The following is a 20,532-nucleotide window of genomic DNA, read 5'->3' as shown; positions in this document are numbered from 1 at the left end:
AAAACTTGGGCTCCGCCCAAATGTCGATTCTTCTTGTGGCTGGTGGCTCACAAGAAATGTTGAACAGCAGATAGACTTGAGAAGCGGGGGCTGGATCATCCAGAAAAATGTCCTTTATGTGAGCAGGAGAGGGAGACAATTGACCATCTGCTTGTGAATTGCGTTTTCTCAAGAGAATGTTGGTTCCTCCTTCTAAGGCAATTCGGGCTGCAGGGTTTGGCCCCCCAACCAACGGATATTAATTTTATGGAGTGGTGGCATCAAGCAAATGAAGCTATTCAGGGGTCCTTCAGAGATGGCCTAAACTCCCTCATTATGCTGGGCGCTTGGATTTTGTGGAAGCACCGGAACAGATGCATCTTTGATGGTCTTTCCCCTAATGTTGCTAATTTCCTAATCCATGTGGGGGATGAGCGCCGTCTGTGGGAGACTGTCGGGGCCAAGGGGTTGACATCCCTTGTTGCCTCCCTCTCTCATGTAGCCTAGAGTTTTATAGATGAGTCAGTCTATGCTAGTTTCGTTCAGGACGCCGTAAGGCATCAGTTGTACCCAGATCTATTTTAGACCTTGTTTATTTCTTCTTTTAATATAATGATACGCAGCTCTCCTGCGTGTTCGAGAAAAAAAAACATGTTAGACTCCCTTTTTCTTCCTCCTCTCCCTTTTTCTTCCTCATCATCTAGAGTCACAGGGATTTTTGTACTCAACATTTCTGGCAATAAATATTATCTGCTCATTCTGGATGATTACTCTCATTATTTGTGGACTTTTCCCTTGTGCTTGAAGTTTGATCTGTTCCCCACCCTTTCTCACTTCTTGGCTTGGGTTTCCACTCAGTTTGGACGCATTGTCCGGGCTGTCCAGTGTGACAACGGGCGGGAGTTTGACAACTCCACGTCCCGTGCCTTCTTCCTCTCCCACGGCACTCAGCTGAGGATGTCGTGCCCATACACTTCTTCTCAGAACGGTATGATTGAGCCGTTGAGCGCATGATTCGCACCGCGAACAATGTCATGTGATCTTTGATGTTCTAGGCCTCCCTTCCCGCTCGCTACTGGGCTGCTGCTACCTGTCTGCTCAACCGACTCCCGCCAAGGCGGTTCCTCACCCTACCCCCTAATTTGCTCTCTTTGGCACCTCCCCCTCCTATGATCACCTTCGTGTGTTCGGGTGCGCTTGCTACCCTAATCTTTCTGCACTGCCCTCACAAGCTGCACCCTGTTCCACTCATTGTCTTCCTTGGGTACTCCCCTGATCACAAGGGGTACTGGTGCTTGGACCTCTCCACTCACAGAGTTCTCGTCTCTCGTCACGTCGTCTTCGGCGAGTCTGACTTTCCTTTCTCTGTGTCTCCTTCTGTTGCCTCCTTAAAGTATGATGCCCTCCTCGAGGCGAACTCTGTTGTCTGCCATGCACGCCCCCCTCCACCTCAACGCCTCCTGCGCCACCACGCGTTGCCACGGTTTCTCCCACGCTGTCACGCGTAGCCCCGTCATCTCCTGTGCTGCCATGCGCGAACCCCGGCCTCTTCCGCGCCCGCGTCACCACGCGCGACCCCAACGTCCCCTGTGTTGCCATGTGTGGCCCCAATGTCTCTCGTGTGGCCCCAGCGCCCTCTGCAGATCCAGTGTCCGCCGACGTGGCCTCTTCGTCGTGCTTCGCGGACCTTGTCCACGTCTACCTGTGACGTGGCTGAGATGCTGCCCCGGCTTTCTCCCACACGGAGCCGCCGGTGTATCACCTCGTTGCCCTCCGTCGGGACCCCGAGCACGTCCACCCGATGGATACGCGACGGGTCGCTGGTGTCCTCTAGTCTGTTGACCGTCTAGTCCTCTCGGCATCCTCTCTGCCGCTCTCCTCGAGCCGTCATATGTCCGTAGTGCGCTCGCCGACCCCAACTGGCGCTCGCCGTCAAATGCAAATAAGTACTTGTTCAAAAGCTCACTTCGTATACTTTCTAGTGGATCAAGAATCAATGAGAGATACCAAACGAGGCGTCCAGAGAGCTACGTTCTCCACCATAACTTCTTTCTATTCCTCTATTTAAGGAACTAGCAGCCACCAAAGAACTTGAGTTTTTGTTGATGTAAGTTTAGCCTTTGCTACTTCCTTGTAAACGCGTGTGTCGGCTAGACCACCCGGTTACTTGAAACAGAACCCCAACTTCAACAGATCCGTGAGTATCTACTTGTTATCTTGTTCTTGCTTGTTCTCGATTGCTAGCAGGTTCAAGGTTGTTCTTGGCACGGCAAGAACAGCAACAACAGGAGCCGGTGTAACTATCGCTAAGGCGCAGCACCCTTGTGGTTGTTGCAGTCGGATAGCACAACGTCGACCTCCACCCCAAATCGTAGTTATCAGGAGACGGCGTACATGTCGCTCAAGGCAAAGGCTTTTGAACAAGTACTTATTTGCATTTAACAACCTTGGGAGTCGAAAGATATGCTCCATTTAATCTGGTGCATGTTGCAGTTACAAAATTGACTTGGGTAGAGCAGGAGTTCACTCGGCAGTTCCTGGACGCTTAGTGTGTATTCTCTCATTGATTCTTGATCAACTAGAAAGTAGATGGAGAGACCTTTCCAACAAGTACTTATTTGCATTAAATGGCCTTGGGAGTTGAAAGTTATGCTCCATTTAATCTTGTGCTTGTTGTAGTTACGAAATCCCGTCGGGTCCAACAGTTTTTATTGTCTTGTTGCCTTCTCCACTCCAATATGGTTCAACTCCCAAACACCTGATAATTAAGTTTATGTGCACGTGCGCATGTCGTTGCTTAGTAATAACTTGTGAAGGGTTGTCGTTGTGGTTGTATCAATGGCAACGATGTCCTCATCATCCTCCCCTTCTTGCAATAGAGTCGTCCTCGACTCTAGCATGTACTCCTCACCCAGGAATGGGGTCAAATCTGATGATGTGGTTGCCTGATTGGGGATGTTGGAAATATCATTACTTGGTCCCCAATCAACTTCTTTGTTCCTCAATGGCTTCCTTGTACACTTAACACATCGCTTGATCCATGTAAGAAGTTCTACAAATAAAAGTATAACACTTTATGGTGCAATATCAATTCTTCAAATATATCGAAGGTAGTCATAATGTGGAAGAGTTTCACCTTCGCAGCAGGAGCCATTGACCTGGTCATATCTGAGCGGATTATGTTCTCATCAGGAGGAGAACGAGGCCTTGCAGGCAAGCCATACCTAGGATCTGGTGTCACGCCCCTTTGGCACCAATGTGGTCACTGGGAAATGAATCTTCAAGCACAAGCTGAAGGCAAATAGCTCCCTAGATCGGTGCAAGGCTCGTTGGGTCCTGCGGGGAATCACTCAGCGTCCCGGGGTGGACTATGATGAGATCTTCAACCCCGTGGTGAAGCATGGTACCATCAGAACTATTCTGGCTCTCTCACGGGCCTGGCCAGTGCATCAGCTCGATGTCAAGAATGTCTTCATTCATGGCACTCTAACAGAGATGGTGTACTGCTCTCAGTCGATCAACTTTGTGGACCCGGCTCACCTCGACATTGTTTGCAAGCTCAATCGGTCCTCTACGGCCTCAAGCAAGTACCCCGAACTTGGTACTGTCGTTTTGCCACCTTCTTGCTTTCACAATGTTTTGTCGAGGCCAAGCGGACACCTCCTTGTTCGTCTTCCGACACGACCTAGATAATGCGTACCTCCTCTATGTCGATGGCATCGTCCTCACGGCCTCCTCCGGGACCTCCTGTGGCGCATCATCTCCTCTCTCTAGCAGGAGTTCGCAATGAAGGACCTAGGTGAGCTGCACCACTTCTTGGGGTTCACCGTTGAGCGCAGGCCCCACGACCTATTCCTCAACCAGCGTCGGTACACTGTCGACATCCTCGAGCGCGCTGGCGTGGCTGATTGTAAGCCCTGCACGACTCCAGTGGACACTCAGGGCATGGTCTCCTCCGATGATGGCCTCCGGTGGCTAATCCGACCAGCTATCGGTGTCTCGTCGGGGCCCTGCAGTACCTCGTCTTTTTTCGAACAACGCAGGAGATCTGCGTGTCATTTCATTAAGGAAAGAGCCAAATTTGTCCAACTAAGGCCAGACTTACAAGACCCACACCCACTCACACAGCACCCTAATTGTACAAACCAGTTCTAAAACATGACCAAAAGATAAGGCAAAGGCAAACTAATTTGGTGAAGGTCATCTCGTCCTGGACAACGACCAAATAATAAAATCTTGCAGATTTGAAGCACCAGCCCATCACCATATCCTGCATTCCTCCATGATTTGTCTAAGGATGTCGGGAATGCAAGGCCTTGCAAGTTCAAAAACACATGAATTTCTATGCTTCCAAATCTCCCAGGCCGTTAAAATGTTTAACGAATTCAGCCCCTTTCGCCTTTCTTTTGGAACAAGTCTAGCTACTTTTCTCCACCACTTTGGGAGTGTCGATTCAGCCATCGTAGGTACCAAATCCGGTAATCTTAGTGCCAAGAAAATGTGTGACCAGAGCTGTCTTGAGAAGACACAACCCACTAAAAGGTGATGGATGGTTTCTTCTTCCTGATCACAAAGAGGACAGGTCTTAGGATGAGATAGCCCCCTTTTAGCTAGCCTATCTGCTGTCCAGCAGCGGTTTTTGAATATCAGCCAGATGAAGAATTTGCAGCGTAGTGGAGCCCAACTCTTCCAAGGTGCAAAACGTATGGAACCAAAAAAAGAACGCAGCATAAGCAGACTTGCTACTATACTCTCCAGACTGAGTTAAATTCCACTTATGCATGTCAGGCACACCTTGTTGCAGGATGATCCCCTCTACTTGATCCCATATCTGGATGTATTCTTCCAGCACTTGAACTGTTAATTCCCCTCTAATGTCAGCCACCCATTGCCTATTATTTAGTGCAGCTGCTACTGTTCTTCTATTAGCCACTCTCCTTGGTATGATCTGAAGCAGATTGGGGGCAATTTCAGCAATAACTTTCCCATTCAGCCACCTGTCTTTCCGGAACATAGTTCTTTCTCCATTGCCGACAATTGAGATTACTGATCTATTGGATAAAGCCTTAGCATTTCTGGGAGCCTCAAGATGGAAACCATCCCAAGGCCGAGGCCGGTCCGTTTTCTGCGCCCAAAGCCAGCGGATTTTCAAAGCCCATCCCAGCTTCTCAAGGTTCAGAACACCTAGACCACCATATTCCAAGGGTCTCTGCACCTTCTCCCATGCCACAAGACAACTTCCCCCATTTGTCTTATCCTGGCCTCTCCAAAGAAATCTCGTCTTCACCCACCCCGACATCGCCTACGTTGTCCAACAGGTGTGCCTCCATATGCACGCCCCGTGGGAGCCACATCTCACCACTATGAAGCGGATCATGCGGTACCTCCACAGCACCACCGACTTCGGCCTTCTTCGACGATCTGCAACCACCGACCTCGCCGTCTACACCGACGTCGATTGGTTCGGTTGTCCCGACACACGTCGGTCCACATCCGGCTTCGTCGTGTTCCTTGGCGACAGCCTTGTCTCCTGGTCTTCGAAACGGTAGCCAGTCGTCTTCCGCTCCAGCACCAAGGTCGGGTACCGCGTTGTGGCTAATGGCGTCGCCGAGGCGACGTGGCTTCGTTAGCTGCTCTAGGAGCTGCACAGTCTGCTGACAAGGAGCACCCTTGTCTATTGTGACAACGTCAGCGCCATGTACCTCTCCACCAACCCCGTCCAACATCAGCGCACAAAGTTTGCGGAGTTTCGGACTAGTCTCAACATCTGTTGTGGCTAGAATTTCGACTGCGGGGGGGTGTTTACTGTGTTGTCATGGGATCTTGTGCAATGGGCTTAGGCCCAACAACTCTATTATAAATGCATCACCCAACCCTGGTTAGGATTTTAGTCTAATACTCTCTGGTGCCCTCGCCTGTGTCAGTTCCTCGTCACTATGCCCAACATGTGCATGTATAGCAGCAATGTGCCTGGGTGGGTACACCGCCAAGCTCTCACGACGAGCTGACAGTGTATCATCCCCCCTTCATCACAACCCTCGACACATCCACCTGATGGTGACTCGCCAGGCTGCTGGGGTCCTTCGCCCTGTTGATTGCTTCATCCTCTCTGCAACCACCTCACTGTCGATCTCTCCCATGTCGTCTTCCGTCCATAGCGTCCTTGTCAATCATCATTGGTGTTGTGCTATGGAGGAAAAGTATCAGGCCCTCCTTTGCCAATCACATCTGGGATCTGGTGTCTCGTTCCCTAAATGGCAATGTGGTGACTAGCAAGTGGATCTGGACCAATAAGCAGAAGGCGGATGGCTCTCTAAATGGTACAAGGCATGTTGGGTTCTCTAGGGGTTTACACAGCGCCCTTGTGTTGACTACAATGAGACGTTCAGTACCGCCCTGAAGCCTACTATTGTCTGCAATATTTACAGGTCGGACGACTTGCTGGTCATTCTAGCTGACTGACTTGGACGATTAATCATGATTAATCACAATTAGTCGGACGACTTGGATATTAATCGCAATTGGTCCAAACTGACATGGACGATTAATCGCGATTAATCGAACGACTTGAAAACATTGACTGATTGTACCATCCTCACCTTGGCACTCTCCCGTTCTTGGACAGTTCATCAACTAGATGTCAAGAATGCCTTTCTTCACTGAGATTGTCTAGTGCAGTCAACCTACTAGCTTTGTTGATCTTGGTAACCCCGATATGGTATGCAAGCTCAACAAGTCCCTCTATGGTTTGAAGCAAGCCCCTTGTGCTTGGTACAACCGCTTCGTCACATATCTGCTCTCCCTGGTTTTGTTGAGGCCAAGCCGGACACATCTCTGTCCATTTACCGGTGAGGCGCATTGACACTGTGTACCTGCTCCTCTATGTTGATGACATCGTGCTCATAAACTCCTCTTCATCCTCTTCGGCTCTACTGCACCAGATCATCACCGCTCTTCAGCATGAGTTCACCATGAAAGATTTGGGCCCCTTCATTTTCTGGGGATTGTCGTTGAGCCTCGCTCCGAGGGCCTCTTCCTCCAGCAACGGTAATACACCTTGGACGTCCTCGTGCGGGCTAGCATGCTGGACTGCAAGCCCTGCGTGACCCTGATCGACATGCAGGCCAATCTCTCTGGCGATGGCGCTCCTATCAACAACCCCGCTGCCAACCGCAGCCTCGCCGGTGCTCTCCAATATCTCAGTCACTAGGCCAGACATCGCATATGTCGTTCAGCATGTTTGCCTTTATATGCATGGTCCCTATGAGCCACACTTCAGTGCGGTTAAGCGGATTCTTCGGTATCTTCGAGGGCTCGGGGCAATGTCGACTACGGCCCGCACCTTCAGCGCTCCTCCACCCATGAGTTAATCGCAAGGTTTTAAAATCGTCCGACTAATCGCGATTAGTCGGCCTTATTGCTAGTCCGAGCTCGATTAGGGTCTCCGACTCGACTAGAGCGACTAGATAGTGATTAGTCGTCCTAGTCGCCGACTAATCGCGATTAGTTGTCCGATTAGAGGTTATGGTCGACTAGTTATGCATGTTTTGGGCCACTAATCCGGCCTCTATTATGTGGGTCGGCCCACCATCTGTACACAACACAAATGTTGTTTTGCCCTATACCCCTGCTTGTACCAATACGGTACGCACTGTTGCGCGTGCGCTCTTCCCCAGCTCAGCCACCCCTTCTCTAGAGTCGCCGCCCCTTACCCATCGTCGCCGCTCTCCTCTCATGCTGCCCTGTTGTGCTTTGGTGGCCCTCTACTCGAGCAGCAGCTACGCTCCCTCCATCTCGCGGCGGTTGTAGTCTGCAGAGTCCCCCCTTCAGCGCGCTCTCGTCCTCCTCTGTTGTCTATTCAGCGACTGAACAGGCGAGTAGGCGACCACTCCTCTGTTTAGAATACAGAGATTGAGATGAGGACCTCTTCAGACGGTAATTGTTATGATATTTTGGTTGTTCATTGTTCTTTGTTCACTAATTGAGCAATATTGTGCCCGCCTTGGCCTCCTCTTGAGTTGTGCTTCACTTGATTGTTGTGCCACTACATATGAGAATAGGAGGCGACGTAATAATGTTGAAGTCACCTTCCTAGAATCTGTGTTGCCCCAGCCCTAGAACGATGGCAGTGGCACTAGTACAGTTCATGCAGTCCAGCTAGGCAGCTACAGCTATATATATATATATATATATATATATATATATATATATATATATATATATATATATATATATATATATATATATATATATATATATATATATATATATATATTATTGATATATATACACACACAGACATATGGTCCTATTACAGGTGAACGACTATAGGACGACTAGGAGTCGACTAGGCTCGACTAATCGAGCAAATTGATGTCTAATCGCGATTAGTCACCTTATCGGTGCTCAGGTGACTAGAGTCGACTAGCTGACTTTAAAACCTTGGTTAATCGTCTACACCGACACTGATTGGGTCGGGTGCCCGGACACCCACCGGTCTACCTCCGGGTATGCGATGTTTCTTGGGGGCAACCTCATCTCTTGATCCTCCAAGCATCAGACTGTGGTCTCCCACTCCAATGTTGAGGCTGAGTACCGAGCTATTGATAATGGAGTGGTTGAGGTGAGTTGGCTACGCCAGCTTCTCTAGGAGCTTCACAACACCCTCACTCGAAGTACCCTGGTCTACTGCGACAACATCAGCGTCGTCTACCTCTCCGTCAACCCCACCCAGCATCAGTGCACAAAACATGTCAAGATCGACCTCCACTTCATCCATGAGTGTGTTGCTATCGGGGATGTCTGCGACCATAACGTCCCAACGAGCTCGCGTTTGCCAACATCTTCACCAAGGGCTTCCCTCCTCGTTGTTCTAGAGGTTTAGGGTTTTCAACAGTCTTACATATTATATTACATCAGATAACAATATAGAACTTTGTCTTACATATTATAGAACATTGATAAAAGTGTCTGAGATGAATCCTAGTACTTTGACATAGTAATATCGATCAGATATAGATATCATGTAAAGATAGCTTTTGAGAATTGCACAAGGCAAATCTGCATATTAGTTCATGACCAGGCCACTAGTCGGTAACTATTAAACCTTATACAAGCATTGGTTCTGTTCTTTTAAAATAAGTATTTCCAACTTGTACATTCATTTTGTTCCCGACTTCATTATTGCTAATATTGGCATGAAAATGAAACAAATAAAAGTTATGCACCAGTATATCAAAGTATCTGCAGAATAAAATATAAGCTCCAGAACTTTGAACCAACAAATGAACAAATAACTTACAGATTGTGTTTCCTCATGAACGGTCAATGGACGATTAGGGCGGTATGTATGGTTTTGCCTCTTTGCCCACAACCAGAAGCGCTGAAACTGAACAGGGATGCCATATTCCTTGGCTACTTCCTCCTATTAAACAGTTATTCAATAAAAGATAAATAAAAAAGGTTGAATCCCATTCGACATATCAATAACAAGAATGGAATTTGTATTATAAAGCTACAACAGAAAGATTTGCAACCATAAAAATGACTTGTGTAGGGTTCTGGAAGCATGTTACCTTGAAACAACTAAAAGGCATTTGTTTCTGTATACGGAAATTATGGACCTTTTCATGGTCCACCAAATCAAAATATATACCCTTTCCAATTTGTTCCTTCAAATCCTCATCTCGAGCTACCTAGATTTATTTGCGAGAATTTAATGCAAAAAAAGATAAACTCGATACAGATTATGAGATCAATAGGAAAGAAACATAGATCCAGACCTTAATTATGGTATAAAGATGAGCTTCAGCTTTTTCTTTCTTTTTGTGTTCTTTCTCTTCTTGTTCTTTTTTCAACCTTACCTACACAAATCCACAGTTCTCAACCAAAATACACCAAAAAATGGAATCCACAGTAAAAAACGGAGAGAATGCTACAGATTGTACATACCCTTAAATGCTCAGCAATGTCTTTTTCATCAACAGTACACATAATTTTCTCCTTGGCACTTTCACGAATATAAACAAGCATATACGCGTTTGAATACTTCGTGAATTTAAATGGAGCGTTGTTGAAACCAGGGTTTATTTGGGGTAACTGTTTAATCCAAAAGAGAAACATAGACGATGGTGATAAGTAGATGAGGTAGACTTCACAGAATTTATCCTTGAATAAAAAAAAACAAATAGAACTTACCTCTTCATCACCCCCATATTGTTCTTCAAGAGCCTTCTTAGCATCTTCTTTTGTTACACGTTCATCATCAAATTTATACCTGAGCGCAACATGAGGTGAAAATTCAGAGACAGTATACAAGGATATGCAGATCATGCAGTATAGAATACTTTCACATAAAAAGACAAGCATTTTTTTCTCGAAAGCGCAGGAGAACTGCGCATCATTATATTAAGTAGAAGGAAAAGAGGGTCCAAAATAGACCCCAGTACAAAAAACTCCCCTAAGGAGGTTTAAAACAAAGGAAAAGAAAACAATCCATAATAAACAAATACAACCCTACAACAGGCAGCTAGGTGCCCCTGATACTCTGATAGTGGCGGCAAGAAAGGAGAGACCCTTAGCTCCTGCCATTTCCCACAACTGTTGTTCCTCCCTTGCCTGACAAAGAGCTGCGGAAACACTAGGGGAAATTCCATCAAAGACAATTCGATTCCGAGGATTCCAGAGAATCCAGGCTCCCAAGGCAATAAGAGAGTTGAGACCCCTCATAGCCATATCTCCAAAGACAAGCATTTCAGTAGCAACAAAAAATACTGAACGGAGATTAAACTTTGCCCTCCTCCCCCTGTCACATGAAACCTTAGTATCGCATACTGTTGGAAATAATACTGTGTCTAGGTTCATAGCATTTCCTTCAGCTAAATGACTAAATTTAAGCATGGAGCAATAGGAAGTAACAGGCTGATTAGTTGGGTAATATTCTGCATTTCTTAGGGCCTATCACAGCTTGATTTATAGCTCACATTGGCTATGGAGAAAACCAGAAAAGGACAAGTCATTCCAGTCACCAAAACACTTGCGGTCGTGTGTGTGATGTAGTGTTCCTGGGACCTGTTGGAGGCTTTAGGCCTGTCACATACCTCAACAATCAGTGGAATGATTTGGCAGGATTGGGATTGGATGCGTAGGGAAATAGGTAAAACAGTACCTCAGAAAGGAAGACTTAGTTGGGGTGTCCCAAAAGAACGGTGACCTAGGGCACCAGGGAAGAACAGTGACCAAGGGCGCCACAGAAGTGCAGATCTAGCGTTATGGGGAAGGAGGGGACCGGTAGATAGGGTCATGTCGCTTAGAAGTTCCTGTTCTTATATTCTGCTCCTCTATACCTTCGGATGGGACCCAGACACTTGTATTTTGGGCAATTTGCTCTCCAAGCCCAATAGCCCAACCTCTTCCTCAAACCCAATAGCCCAAATTTTGCAAGGTTACCCATGGCAAACGCAACTAAAATCTTACTCCCCGATGAATCGCTCAACCCCAAGCTTACGGTGAGGTCCAGGACGAGGTACTGAACATGTTTTATCATTGGATATGAGCACATGGAGAATACAAATCCAAGTGCAGAAACCATGAACTAGGATACCAATCTCATTTATTATTGTTCTTGTTCCCAGTACTGATACCACTATTCTCTCTGTTTGCGGCTCCTTATGGTTTGGTTTCTAGCATATCCCAAATTGGACAAAAAGTTCTGTCGTTGTATGTACGGTATTCAAGTAGTTCATATGCAAATGGTCATTAATGTACTGTGTTTATTCCTTGAACTTGTATCAAGGACTAATTGAGCATAATATTATTTCTAGTAGGATTTTTCAAGACATGGCTGATGCTGTTCAGCTGTTGATGAATGTGGACTACAAGCAGCTGAGGGTGCAAATGTGTATTGGGAGCAGTGACAAATGTGAAATGTGTATTCTGAACACAAGCGTAACTAACCCCTCTAATAGGCAACTAGTTGCAGTTGCTAACAGTTCTCAAAAAACGGAACCAATTAAATGGGTGCATTCCCATAGACAACTGGTTAGGGGAAAACAGGACCTGAAACTTCAAATTGGTCTGCAATGGCTTATGCCACACTCTACAGTACCACAATTGTACAGTTATAAACATGACTGCTATCATTCACTGGTAATCACTGGCAGGTCAGAAACACGGACTTTTTAGTCAGTTAATTTAGTTCTCCAACTTAAGAATGGAAGTTGGTATAGTTATAACCAACCATTAAATATTTAAGTGCAAGGAAAATGCAATCAAATTATCTATCAACTAGTTAAGCAAGTGTAACATGACAATAAACCAATACAAATGCCTACCATTGCTCAGATAAAGTTGGCCGTATGAATGCATAGTAGTGACCACCATGTACCCCACCACTATGAACAAGAACACTGAATAAAAGATGATAAACAGTATTAGTACACAAAGAATTGCAGAAGCAAGTGTTGGCTTAGGTGGTGGAGAAGAAAAAAGGACTGAACTGTAGATATATTGTACAAGAGGTGAATCCCCACAACCCCAGAACATGGCAGTGTCTGCAAATCTGCATGTTCATGTGGCTACATTTTGTACATGATCAACCATTTTCCTTAAACATACGTCTTCTTAAGTGTAGCAATAAATAGCAACCTATGCCCCACATAGATGTTGGTAAAACAAATAGCAATTGTTTTTAGATGGAACAAATAACTAGAAATTCTCTTGTGTCTCAGAACTTTAAAAAGACATAACAAAAGAACATGTCATGGTGTTCAAGAAAAAAAGGACATGTCGCGGACAGTAAATAAATTGGTTCGCTTTAAAGCCAAGAAAGATGTGCAGTAAGTGGTAAAAGCCATTGCCTGTGAAGAGTGTAAAGGTTTCGTGTACTTCGATCTGCATTTGGAGCAATGTATTTGCCACCATCTCTATCCAGATCAAGTTGCAGAGGGAACTCATAGCGATCATTAATCTGGGCAAGCAAGTATTAATAGACATGACAATCACAATAAAGAATAGGTGTTAAAATATATTTGATTTAGATTGATTGTAATTACTGCACAAATCAATCAAGTGTACCCTAAAGTACATGAACAATATAACTAACTGAACGAAGTGCAAGTTATCAGAACAAACCTTAACCATGCTATCTCTCATATAATCATACTCAAAGCGCTTCAGCTGGAGTTGCAAAACAGGGGGGAAATCAAGGAAAAGAACGCCCTTTTTTGCATCCTGCGATATCAAAATTGAATCCAGTCATGAGATATCTTAAAAAATAAACTGTAGAAAAAAAAGGTTATCATAACTTACAAACTTCCTTCATCAAACTGAAAAAAGGAACAAGTATAAGGAATATCACATGCAGTCTACATGTTCACTATATGGCTATACTGTGTTATAATTTGGTTTTTCTATATCAGTAAATGAATACATGGAAGCTCACAAATTACAAAAATATCTTGATGAATAGACCAACTCTAGTTGGTTTTCATCTTAATGAATAGCAAGATGGTTGGTTACCTGTAGACCATGATTCTCTGCGTGATACTTGTTATCACCCTCTAGACGTTCAACTTCAACATATTTATCAAACGACGAATAAATGTCACGACAGCCTTTGACGTCAAGCTGAAGATCTGCAAGGCCATATAAGCATTACTAAGTACGGCAACCAAGATTGCTACCGCTTGGGCTACCAAGGCATAGCTTAGTCAGCAAACAACATAAAAGACAGCCCATACCATAAAAGGATTCCTTGCGGTTAGATTTATGCTCAACGTTTATACACTCAATGTAATTGATGTGGTGACCTTCAAATAATTGCTCAATTGTTCCTTCTACGACAGTTCCCTAAGAAGTATGAGGTTAGTAAAAGATAAAACGCACTATACATCAAGGTTCCACTATATATGTTACCTTCATTTTGTCCTCAAGTTTCTCAGACAGAACTCTGTTGAGCTCTTGTACATCATGCTGCATGAAAGAATCATATGTGTCCCAACCAAAAGATTTTGTCAGCTCTTTTGTAGCTACACTACTGTCACTGTACTGGAGCTTGTAGAAAAGGCTCTGCAGCGCCAAGGGAATGCTTCCTGATGGTATGTCATTTTCAGTGGTTGGCATATGATATACAGCCTTAAAGCAGAAAAAATAAATCAGTGAAGTGCAGTACAAATAATGCCTATAATGTAAGAATGCATGGTAGTACCATACCTTCCTGAAGTAGGGTATATGGTATAGTGTCTGTAGAAGGGAGTTCATATAACAGGTAGCTCCTTGGTTTTTCAGGCCCACATAACCAGTTTCCTTTTTTGAGTCATATGTCCAATAGTCAACAATTCTGCGGACAGCAACCTCGGCCTCCACAACAACAGTATCATTCACGAGGTAACCTCTACTTGCATCATAGAGCTCACTCAAAGGCATAAAAGATGTGAAACCCCAATCACTCTCACGAGCATTAAATTGATGTTGGGTCTCTGCAGACAGGGAAGAAACAATGGGTTGGTGCTAGATACATCCATAGCAAGAACCATTGGCAAACAAAGGTGATAAAGTGTGCCTTATCAGCATAATTAGATCAAGAACACTATGCATCCTATTAATCACCAACAAAACATAAAAGTTTGCATTGGGGCATTAGGCCACATTTGTGATCATTGGAAATGAAGTAAAAATTCATAGCAACAATATCCAAGTATATATAGATAGAACAGAAAAATCAATCCATCGTTAATCATGGACAGCATGTTATATGGAAATCATCCTGGCTAATCACCTATGCCAATCTAATCGAAAATTTGGTAATAGGTGTTGGTCTACCACCCAGATGGTGCCTACAACAGGAACTTGTTTGTTAGGGTTATGAAAAAATATCACTTCTAACATAATTTGTAATAAACAGCATTTGCAGTTTATTCTTCATTACACTGTAATGATTAGCCAAGAAAACAGTTGATAATAGGCTTTGCCACTGATTAATCACTTAATGCCACTAATATCACCTACATAGTGATAGTCTAAGGGGGTGTTTGAATGTCCTAGAGCTAATAGTCAGTTGGCTAAAAATTGCTAGTGGAATTAGCTAGCTAACTATTAGCTAATTTGCTAAAAGTAGCTAATAGCTGAACTATTAGCTAGATTATTTGGATGTCTTCAACTAATTTTAGCAGCTAACTATTAGCTCTAGTGCATTCAAAGTTTCAAACACCCCCTAACCATTTCACTGACTAAAGTTGGTGGGTTTTCACAATAATGGTGCAAGCTGGAAGCTAACCTCTCTCTTTGATGCAAAGATACACAAGTGTGTTCTCAAAAAACTGGAAGCTAACAATTTTACTCTAGTTATATAGTTGTATAGATGACACAACACAAGTTGCAAATCTGTTAATTGGGGCTTCATTACAGATTTAAGAATCAAAGGTTTATTTCAAACTCAGAGACCTAATACTAAGCTAAGTAGGTCAGGGATGCAACCATGGTAAGTTATCAGCAAGACTGTCTACACCAACCAATCCAGCATGAGACCATAAAAATTTAAATTGGCGGCAAAACCATTATACATGAGGTTAACTGCTCCCCACCTGATGCAAGAAAATCTTTAAAATCAGAAGCATTTCCAGACAAAATCACAAAAATGTTTGGATGAGAATAGTGGTGTCTTCATTCTTCAAACACTTCTACTCCCGTGTTTATATGTGCTGCTTTGGCATGTAATATTTTCTAGTTTAACATTCTTCCCTCTGCATTCAAGTGCGCATTTATGGCATGAAGACGCGGATAACACAGCATAAAGCAAGACTACACCTTTGCGTATCGTAAACTCTGGCTGGATTTGGTTTACAACAGCAAGACTAAACTGAGCATAGCGGCTCCAACCATACGGAAGGCTGGTTGAGTCAGCAACATCCAAGTACATTGAGAAGTGGTCCACATTGTTCCCCTTGGGGAAAATCAGCACACTCCTGCATGAAGGTCAACAGATGTTATGAGTACTCTAAAGAACAGAGGGGCTAGGGAAAAAACTCCATGGTTTCTGCAGGCAGAACAGTGGAAGGATAAGGAGCTCACCATTTGAATCCGCCAACAACAAAAACCTCTAAATAGTGCTTCTTCTCACTGAACCTGGTGAAGTTCTCAATTGTCCAAGTGAACCGTGATGTCTGCGGATCTTCCACAGGCTGGCTCTCCGCCGTGCTCACCACCTCAGTCTGTGCCACCACTGCCAATATCCAGGAAACGCGTCCGTATGGAGAATCAGGATAATGCCAGCACACAGAACTAAGTTTCTAATGTGGCACATTGTCAAACCAAGCTACAAATCAAACTGAAGCAAAGCAGCAAAATGAGATAAGAGCGTACCAGTACCTTCCATGGGCTGCGCTGCGTCGGTGTCGACCGCCTCCTGGCGGGGCACGAGCATCTCCTCGTCCTCCTGCTGCGAGCGAGTAGGGCAACGGGGGGAGGGATCAGATCCGATAAACCCTAGGGACGAAGACGAGAGGCGCCACTCTGATCGATGGATCGCCGGGTGGGAAGCAACCGAGGAGTACGGCCGCGGGGAAGGGGCGTGGGGAAGGGGCGAGGACGGAAAGGAGTGGACGACGCGTGAATGCCTACGTACCTCGACAGTGGGAGGAGTCACCATAGTGTTGAAGGCGACTGGGTCGCCTTCGGTTGTGGCGGCGCCGCGGCGCAGGAAGCGGTGGCGAAGAGATATCCGGGGACAGAGCCGGAAACGATGGCCGCGCGACGAAGGCGGAGCGGCGGAGGGAGCAGCCTCCTAGCCGGAGCGGAGGAGGGAGTACGAGTGCGAGAAAAGCTTACACATGGGAAAACTTAATTATTCTGAGCAAAAAAAATTAATTTTGAAAAAAAAACAAAAAAAATGAAAACAACTTATATAGTCCCTTAACTAATCTGATGTCTAATTTGTGATAGTATTTTTACATCTTTATTGTCATTACTAGGTACGTGACCCTGCGTTCTGACAGGAGCAAAAAAATTGTATAAAACATAGATGCAAAACGACAAACATCACTATAATATGTAAAATCTGTACCAAACATTATCAATATTGTAAAACAACTCCATGTATTGCTAGGCATCGGACGAGTCGTGACTGCGTCTCCCGCGCCAGGTAGCCTCGGGCAAGTCACGACTTTGCCTCCCGCCCGGGGCCTCGCAGAGTTGGTCGGCGAAATTGGTCACCTTCTAGAACATCACCCGAGATGCCCTCGGACGAGTCGGAAATGTGTTGCTTGTCTAGAGTTGGCCTCGAGCAAGTTGTGACTGCGTTTTCCACCCGGTGTGGCCTCGGGCTAGTCCTGACTTAGGTCCCTCGTGCCTTGGTAAGGTTAGAAGCGTGTTTGCTTATGACCTTTCTTACTCAAACGTATAAGCATTTTAGGATTGTGATTTGGGTATCCCTAATTACGGTATCCAACACTTTTACAGTGTCTAATGCAGATTAACCTCTAACTCATCTGTAAACGCATTATCAGAATTCTCGTATCCAAATGTCAATGTTTAATCAGATTAGAATGAAGGTAAAGAGAAAAGGAGACAAGAAATATTTCTTCTTCATACTTTAGCAGCACGAGTCGATAAGTAAAGCTTTTCTTAGCATTCCTATATGCATTAGGTGATAGGAGTTGTATGACTAAACTATTGATGCATTACCTTCCTTGGTTTATTGGAAATAATTTCTTGTTACCTGGTTTCTTTAAAAATATTTTTAATGATGCTTAGCCCTGCTTAGATGATTAAGAGTCTTTATTTTAAAAAGGATGTTTCGCTCTAGATAAGGGGATTTTATGAAAAAGAACTTGTGGTGTTGAATCCATCATGGACATGATAGATTTAACATTCGAAAAGAGTACTTTTGTCAGGTACCAAATTTTTGAGATTATAAGTTTAAATGATGAGACCGGACGGTTGATTTGCACGAGAAAGGAGTCTCGGTGTAGTGTCTTCATCAGAGTCATTTAAGGATCGAGTCGTTGTAGGCTTGATGATCGAGTACCTTTTAACTGACCACATACCTTGTCATGGGTAAGCTTTGCCTCGATTGGACCAATACCAGAAAGGCTACCATGCAATGGGAGTCAAGAGATGGCGAGAGTAGCATGTACCTTCCGTGGCAAGAGGCTGGACGGTAGAGTATTTGTGCTCTTGGTTGGCGTGAACCCATTCTGGCCTTGAGGAACCCGGGTGTGGGGAGACATATGCAAGGGTTAAGTGCTACATATGTCATGTGGTTAGGGATCCCCAGCTGGGTATTAACCGATTCGGTCGTCGTTACTTCTTAGACATGAAGACCTGGTCATTGCCCCGCATCGTAGTTAACAAGTGAAACCAAGATGGGAAAAACAAAGTTGGAATATGTTAAGTGATTGGTCTAGATTAGTACAATCTAGATTCAAAAAACTACCTAACTTGGCAAGTAAGCATAAGGACCAACTTTAGTAAGTTTTTATGCAAAGGAGTCACTGATTGTTGCTAAACCTTACCTTGATTTCCTAAAGCCATCATATCCTTGAGAGTCTTTTCTTTGGTCGGGTAAGACTTGCGAAAGTATCTTCGTACTGTAACACCCCGTCCAATCCCTGGACTGGCGATACTTACTTCTGGCAGCTCTCTAGGATCATATATTGTCTCCATAGACTAGCACTAATCTTTTGTGCGCACTTTGTCCTCACTCATGCGCACCCGATAAAACTTCTCGGTCAGTCACCCATCTTAAATTGCTACAAGCCAAGCACACTTAACTTTGAGGTTCTTTCGAGATAGCTTCCGGAAAAAATGCACCTTGTTGATATGAGTACTCTAATAATTCTATTAAGCCTTGGGCTAGGATATCACCATCCTAGGGGTCAGGATATAACATGTACTCAGGGTTCTTTGGATCCATGTTGTTGTAGGTGAAGAGCCTATGAAATTTTATTGTGTCTACGCCAAGGTTGTTCCAAAGCAGGAGGAAAAAAACTTACGTACGAACTCGTGGAAGGTGTTTACCTTCCAGTTATGTAACAAGTAGGTTGCACTCAAACACCTATATTGTAATAATTACTCTCTTCCTGTCGGGGACCATAATTAGGGGTACCCCAAGACTCCTAAAACTTGGCTGGTAACCACCATCAGCACAAAGCTGCAAAGGCCTGATGGATGCAATACAGGTCAAAGCTCCGTCCACTCAAGGGACACGATCTCGCCTCGCCCGAGCCCAGCTTCGGGCAAGAACAACAGACCCAGGTGGATTCACGTCTCGCCCGAGGGTCTCCTCAAGCAACGGGCGCACCTTCGACTCGCCCCGAGGCCCAGCTCGGACAGGCTTCGCGAAGAAGCAACCTTGGCCAGATCACCTCGCCAACTGATCGTATCGCAGGAGCATTCAATGCAAGGATCGTCTGACACCTTATCCTGACGCACGTTCCTCAGTCGACAAGGCCGAAGTGACCACAGTCACTTCGCCCCTCCACTGACTGACCTGACAGGAAAACAGCGACGCCTGCACCGCTCCGACTGTTGTGCCACCCGCCAGGGTGAGGCTGACAACAGCCAAGTCCAGCCTCGGGCGCCATAGGAAGCTCCACCTCGCCCGACCCTAGGGCTCGGACTCAACCTCGACCTCGGACGACGGACTCCGCCTCGCCCGACCCCAGGGCTCAGACTCAGCCTCGACCTCGGAAGACGGTCTCCGCCTCGCCCGACCCCAGGGCTCGGACTCAGCCTCGACCTCGGAGGAGTCACCGCCTCGCCCGACCTCGGGCTCGGATCGACCACGCCGCAGGGGGTACATCATTACCCTACCCCTAGCTAGCTCAGGCTACGGGGAACAAGACCGGCGTCCCATCTGGCTCGCCATGGGAAAACAAGTAATGATGACACCCCGCGTGCTCCATGACGACGGCGGTTCTCAGCCCCCTACGTCAGCAAGGACCCGACAGCTCCGACAACTGTGCTCCTACAGGGTTTAAGCGCTCCTCCGACGACCACGACATCACATGAACAGGGCACCAAAACCTCTCCGACAGCCACGTCGGCATGTACATAGGGCTCTGGCTTCCCTCTGCTAGACACGTTAGCACATTGCTACACCCCTCATTGTACACCTGGGCCCTCTCCTTACATCTATAAAAGGAAGGTTCAGGGCCCTCGTACGAGAAGGTGGTCGCGCGGGAGGACGGGCTGACGCACAAGGCTCTCTCTCTCCCTCGCGAACGCTTGTAACCCCCTACTGCAGCGCATCTGTCCTGGGCTCAGGACAACACGAGCCGTGGTTCTCTCTTTTGCTCCCCCTTATGTTCCGTCTCGCGCCGACCCATCTGGGCTGGGACACGCAACGACAATTTACTCGTCGGTCCAGGGACCTCCCGGGGTCGAAACGTCGACAGTTGGCGCGCCAGGTAGGGGCCTGCTGCGTGTTGACGAACAGCTTCCCGTCAAGCTCTAGATGGGTAGTCTTCAGCAACCTCTCCAGCCCGGGATGCTGCTCCGTTTCGGGAGTCTCAAGTTCATGTCCCTCGACGGCAGCTACGACATGGTACTACTTCC

At 45.8% G+C, this 20,532-nt stretch overlaps 1 protein-coding gene across 24 annotated transcripts in view; it reads right to left on the bottom strand.

Annotated features, from left to right (window-relative positions):
* LOC100381748 (Ubiquitin carboxyl-terminal hydrolase 13) overlaps positions 1–16,865 on the bottom strand; it is a 47,563-nt gene extending 30,698 nt beyond the window's left edge. For 5 of the 24 annotated variants that reach the window (XM_008679282.4, XM_035967016.1, XM_008679287.4 and 2 more), the window contains exons 1-16: positions 16,601–16,790; positions 16,339–16,414; positions 16,048–16,198; positions 15,784–15,941; positions 14,191–14,456; positions 13,894–14,112; positions 13,719–13,827; positions 13,498–13,613; positions 13,111–13,209; positions 12,837–12,946; positions 12,312–12,386; positions 10,177–10,255; positions 9,931–10,077; positions 9,762–9,842; positions 9,555–9,674; positions 9,281–9,403 (exon numbers count right to left, since the gene is read on the bottom strand). In XM_008679282.4, coding sequence (XP_008677504.1) covers positions 9,281–9,403; positions 9,555–9,674; positions 9,762–9,842; positions 9,931–10,077; positions 10,177–10,255; positions 12,312–12,386; positions 12,837–12,946; positions 13,111–13,209; positions 13,498–13,613; positions 13,719–13,827; positions 13,894–14,112; positions 14,191–14,456; positions 15,784–15,941; positions 16,048–16,198; positions 16,339–16,414; positions 16,601–16,624 — 1,953 coding nt within the window. In that variant the 5' untranslated portion in view covers positions 16,625–16,790. Of the gene's footprint in view, positions 1–9,280; positions 9,404–9,554; positions 9,675–9,761; positions 9,843–9,930; positions 10,256–12,311; positions 12,387–12,836; positions 12,947–13,110; positions 13,210–13,497; positions 13,614–13,718; positions 13,828–13,893; positions 14,113–14,190; positions 14,457–15,783; positions 15,942–16,047; positions 16,199–16,338; positions 16,415–16,600 lie in introns of all 24 variants that reach the window. The other 19 variants (XM_008679283.3, XM_035967022.1, XM_020551632.3 and 16 more) reach the window with 12 other exon arrangements.
* Between the last annotated feature and the right edge of the window lie 3,667 nt (positions 16,866–20,532).

Source organism: Zea mays, chromosome 4 (assembly GCF_902167145.1).
Source record: "Zea mays cultivar B73 chromosome 4, Zm-B73-REFERENCE-NAM-5.0, whole genome shotgun sequence".
Taxonomy (NCBI): domain Eukaryota; kingdom Viridiplantae; phylum Streptophyta; class Magnoliopsida; order Poales; family Poaceae; genus Zea; species Zea mays.
The sequence above is the reverse complement of the archived record's forward strand: the minus strand, read 5'-3'. Positions and strand labels throughout refer to the sequence as shown.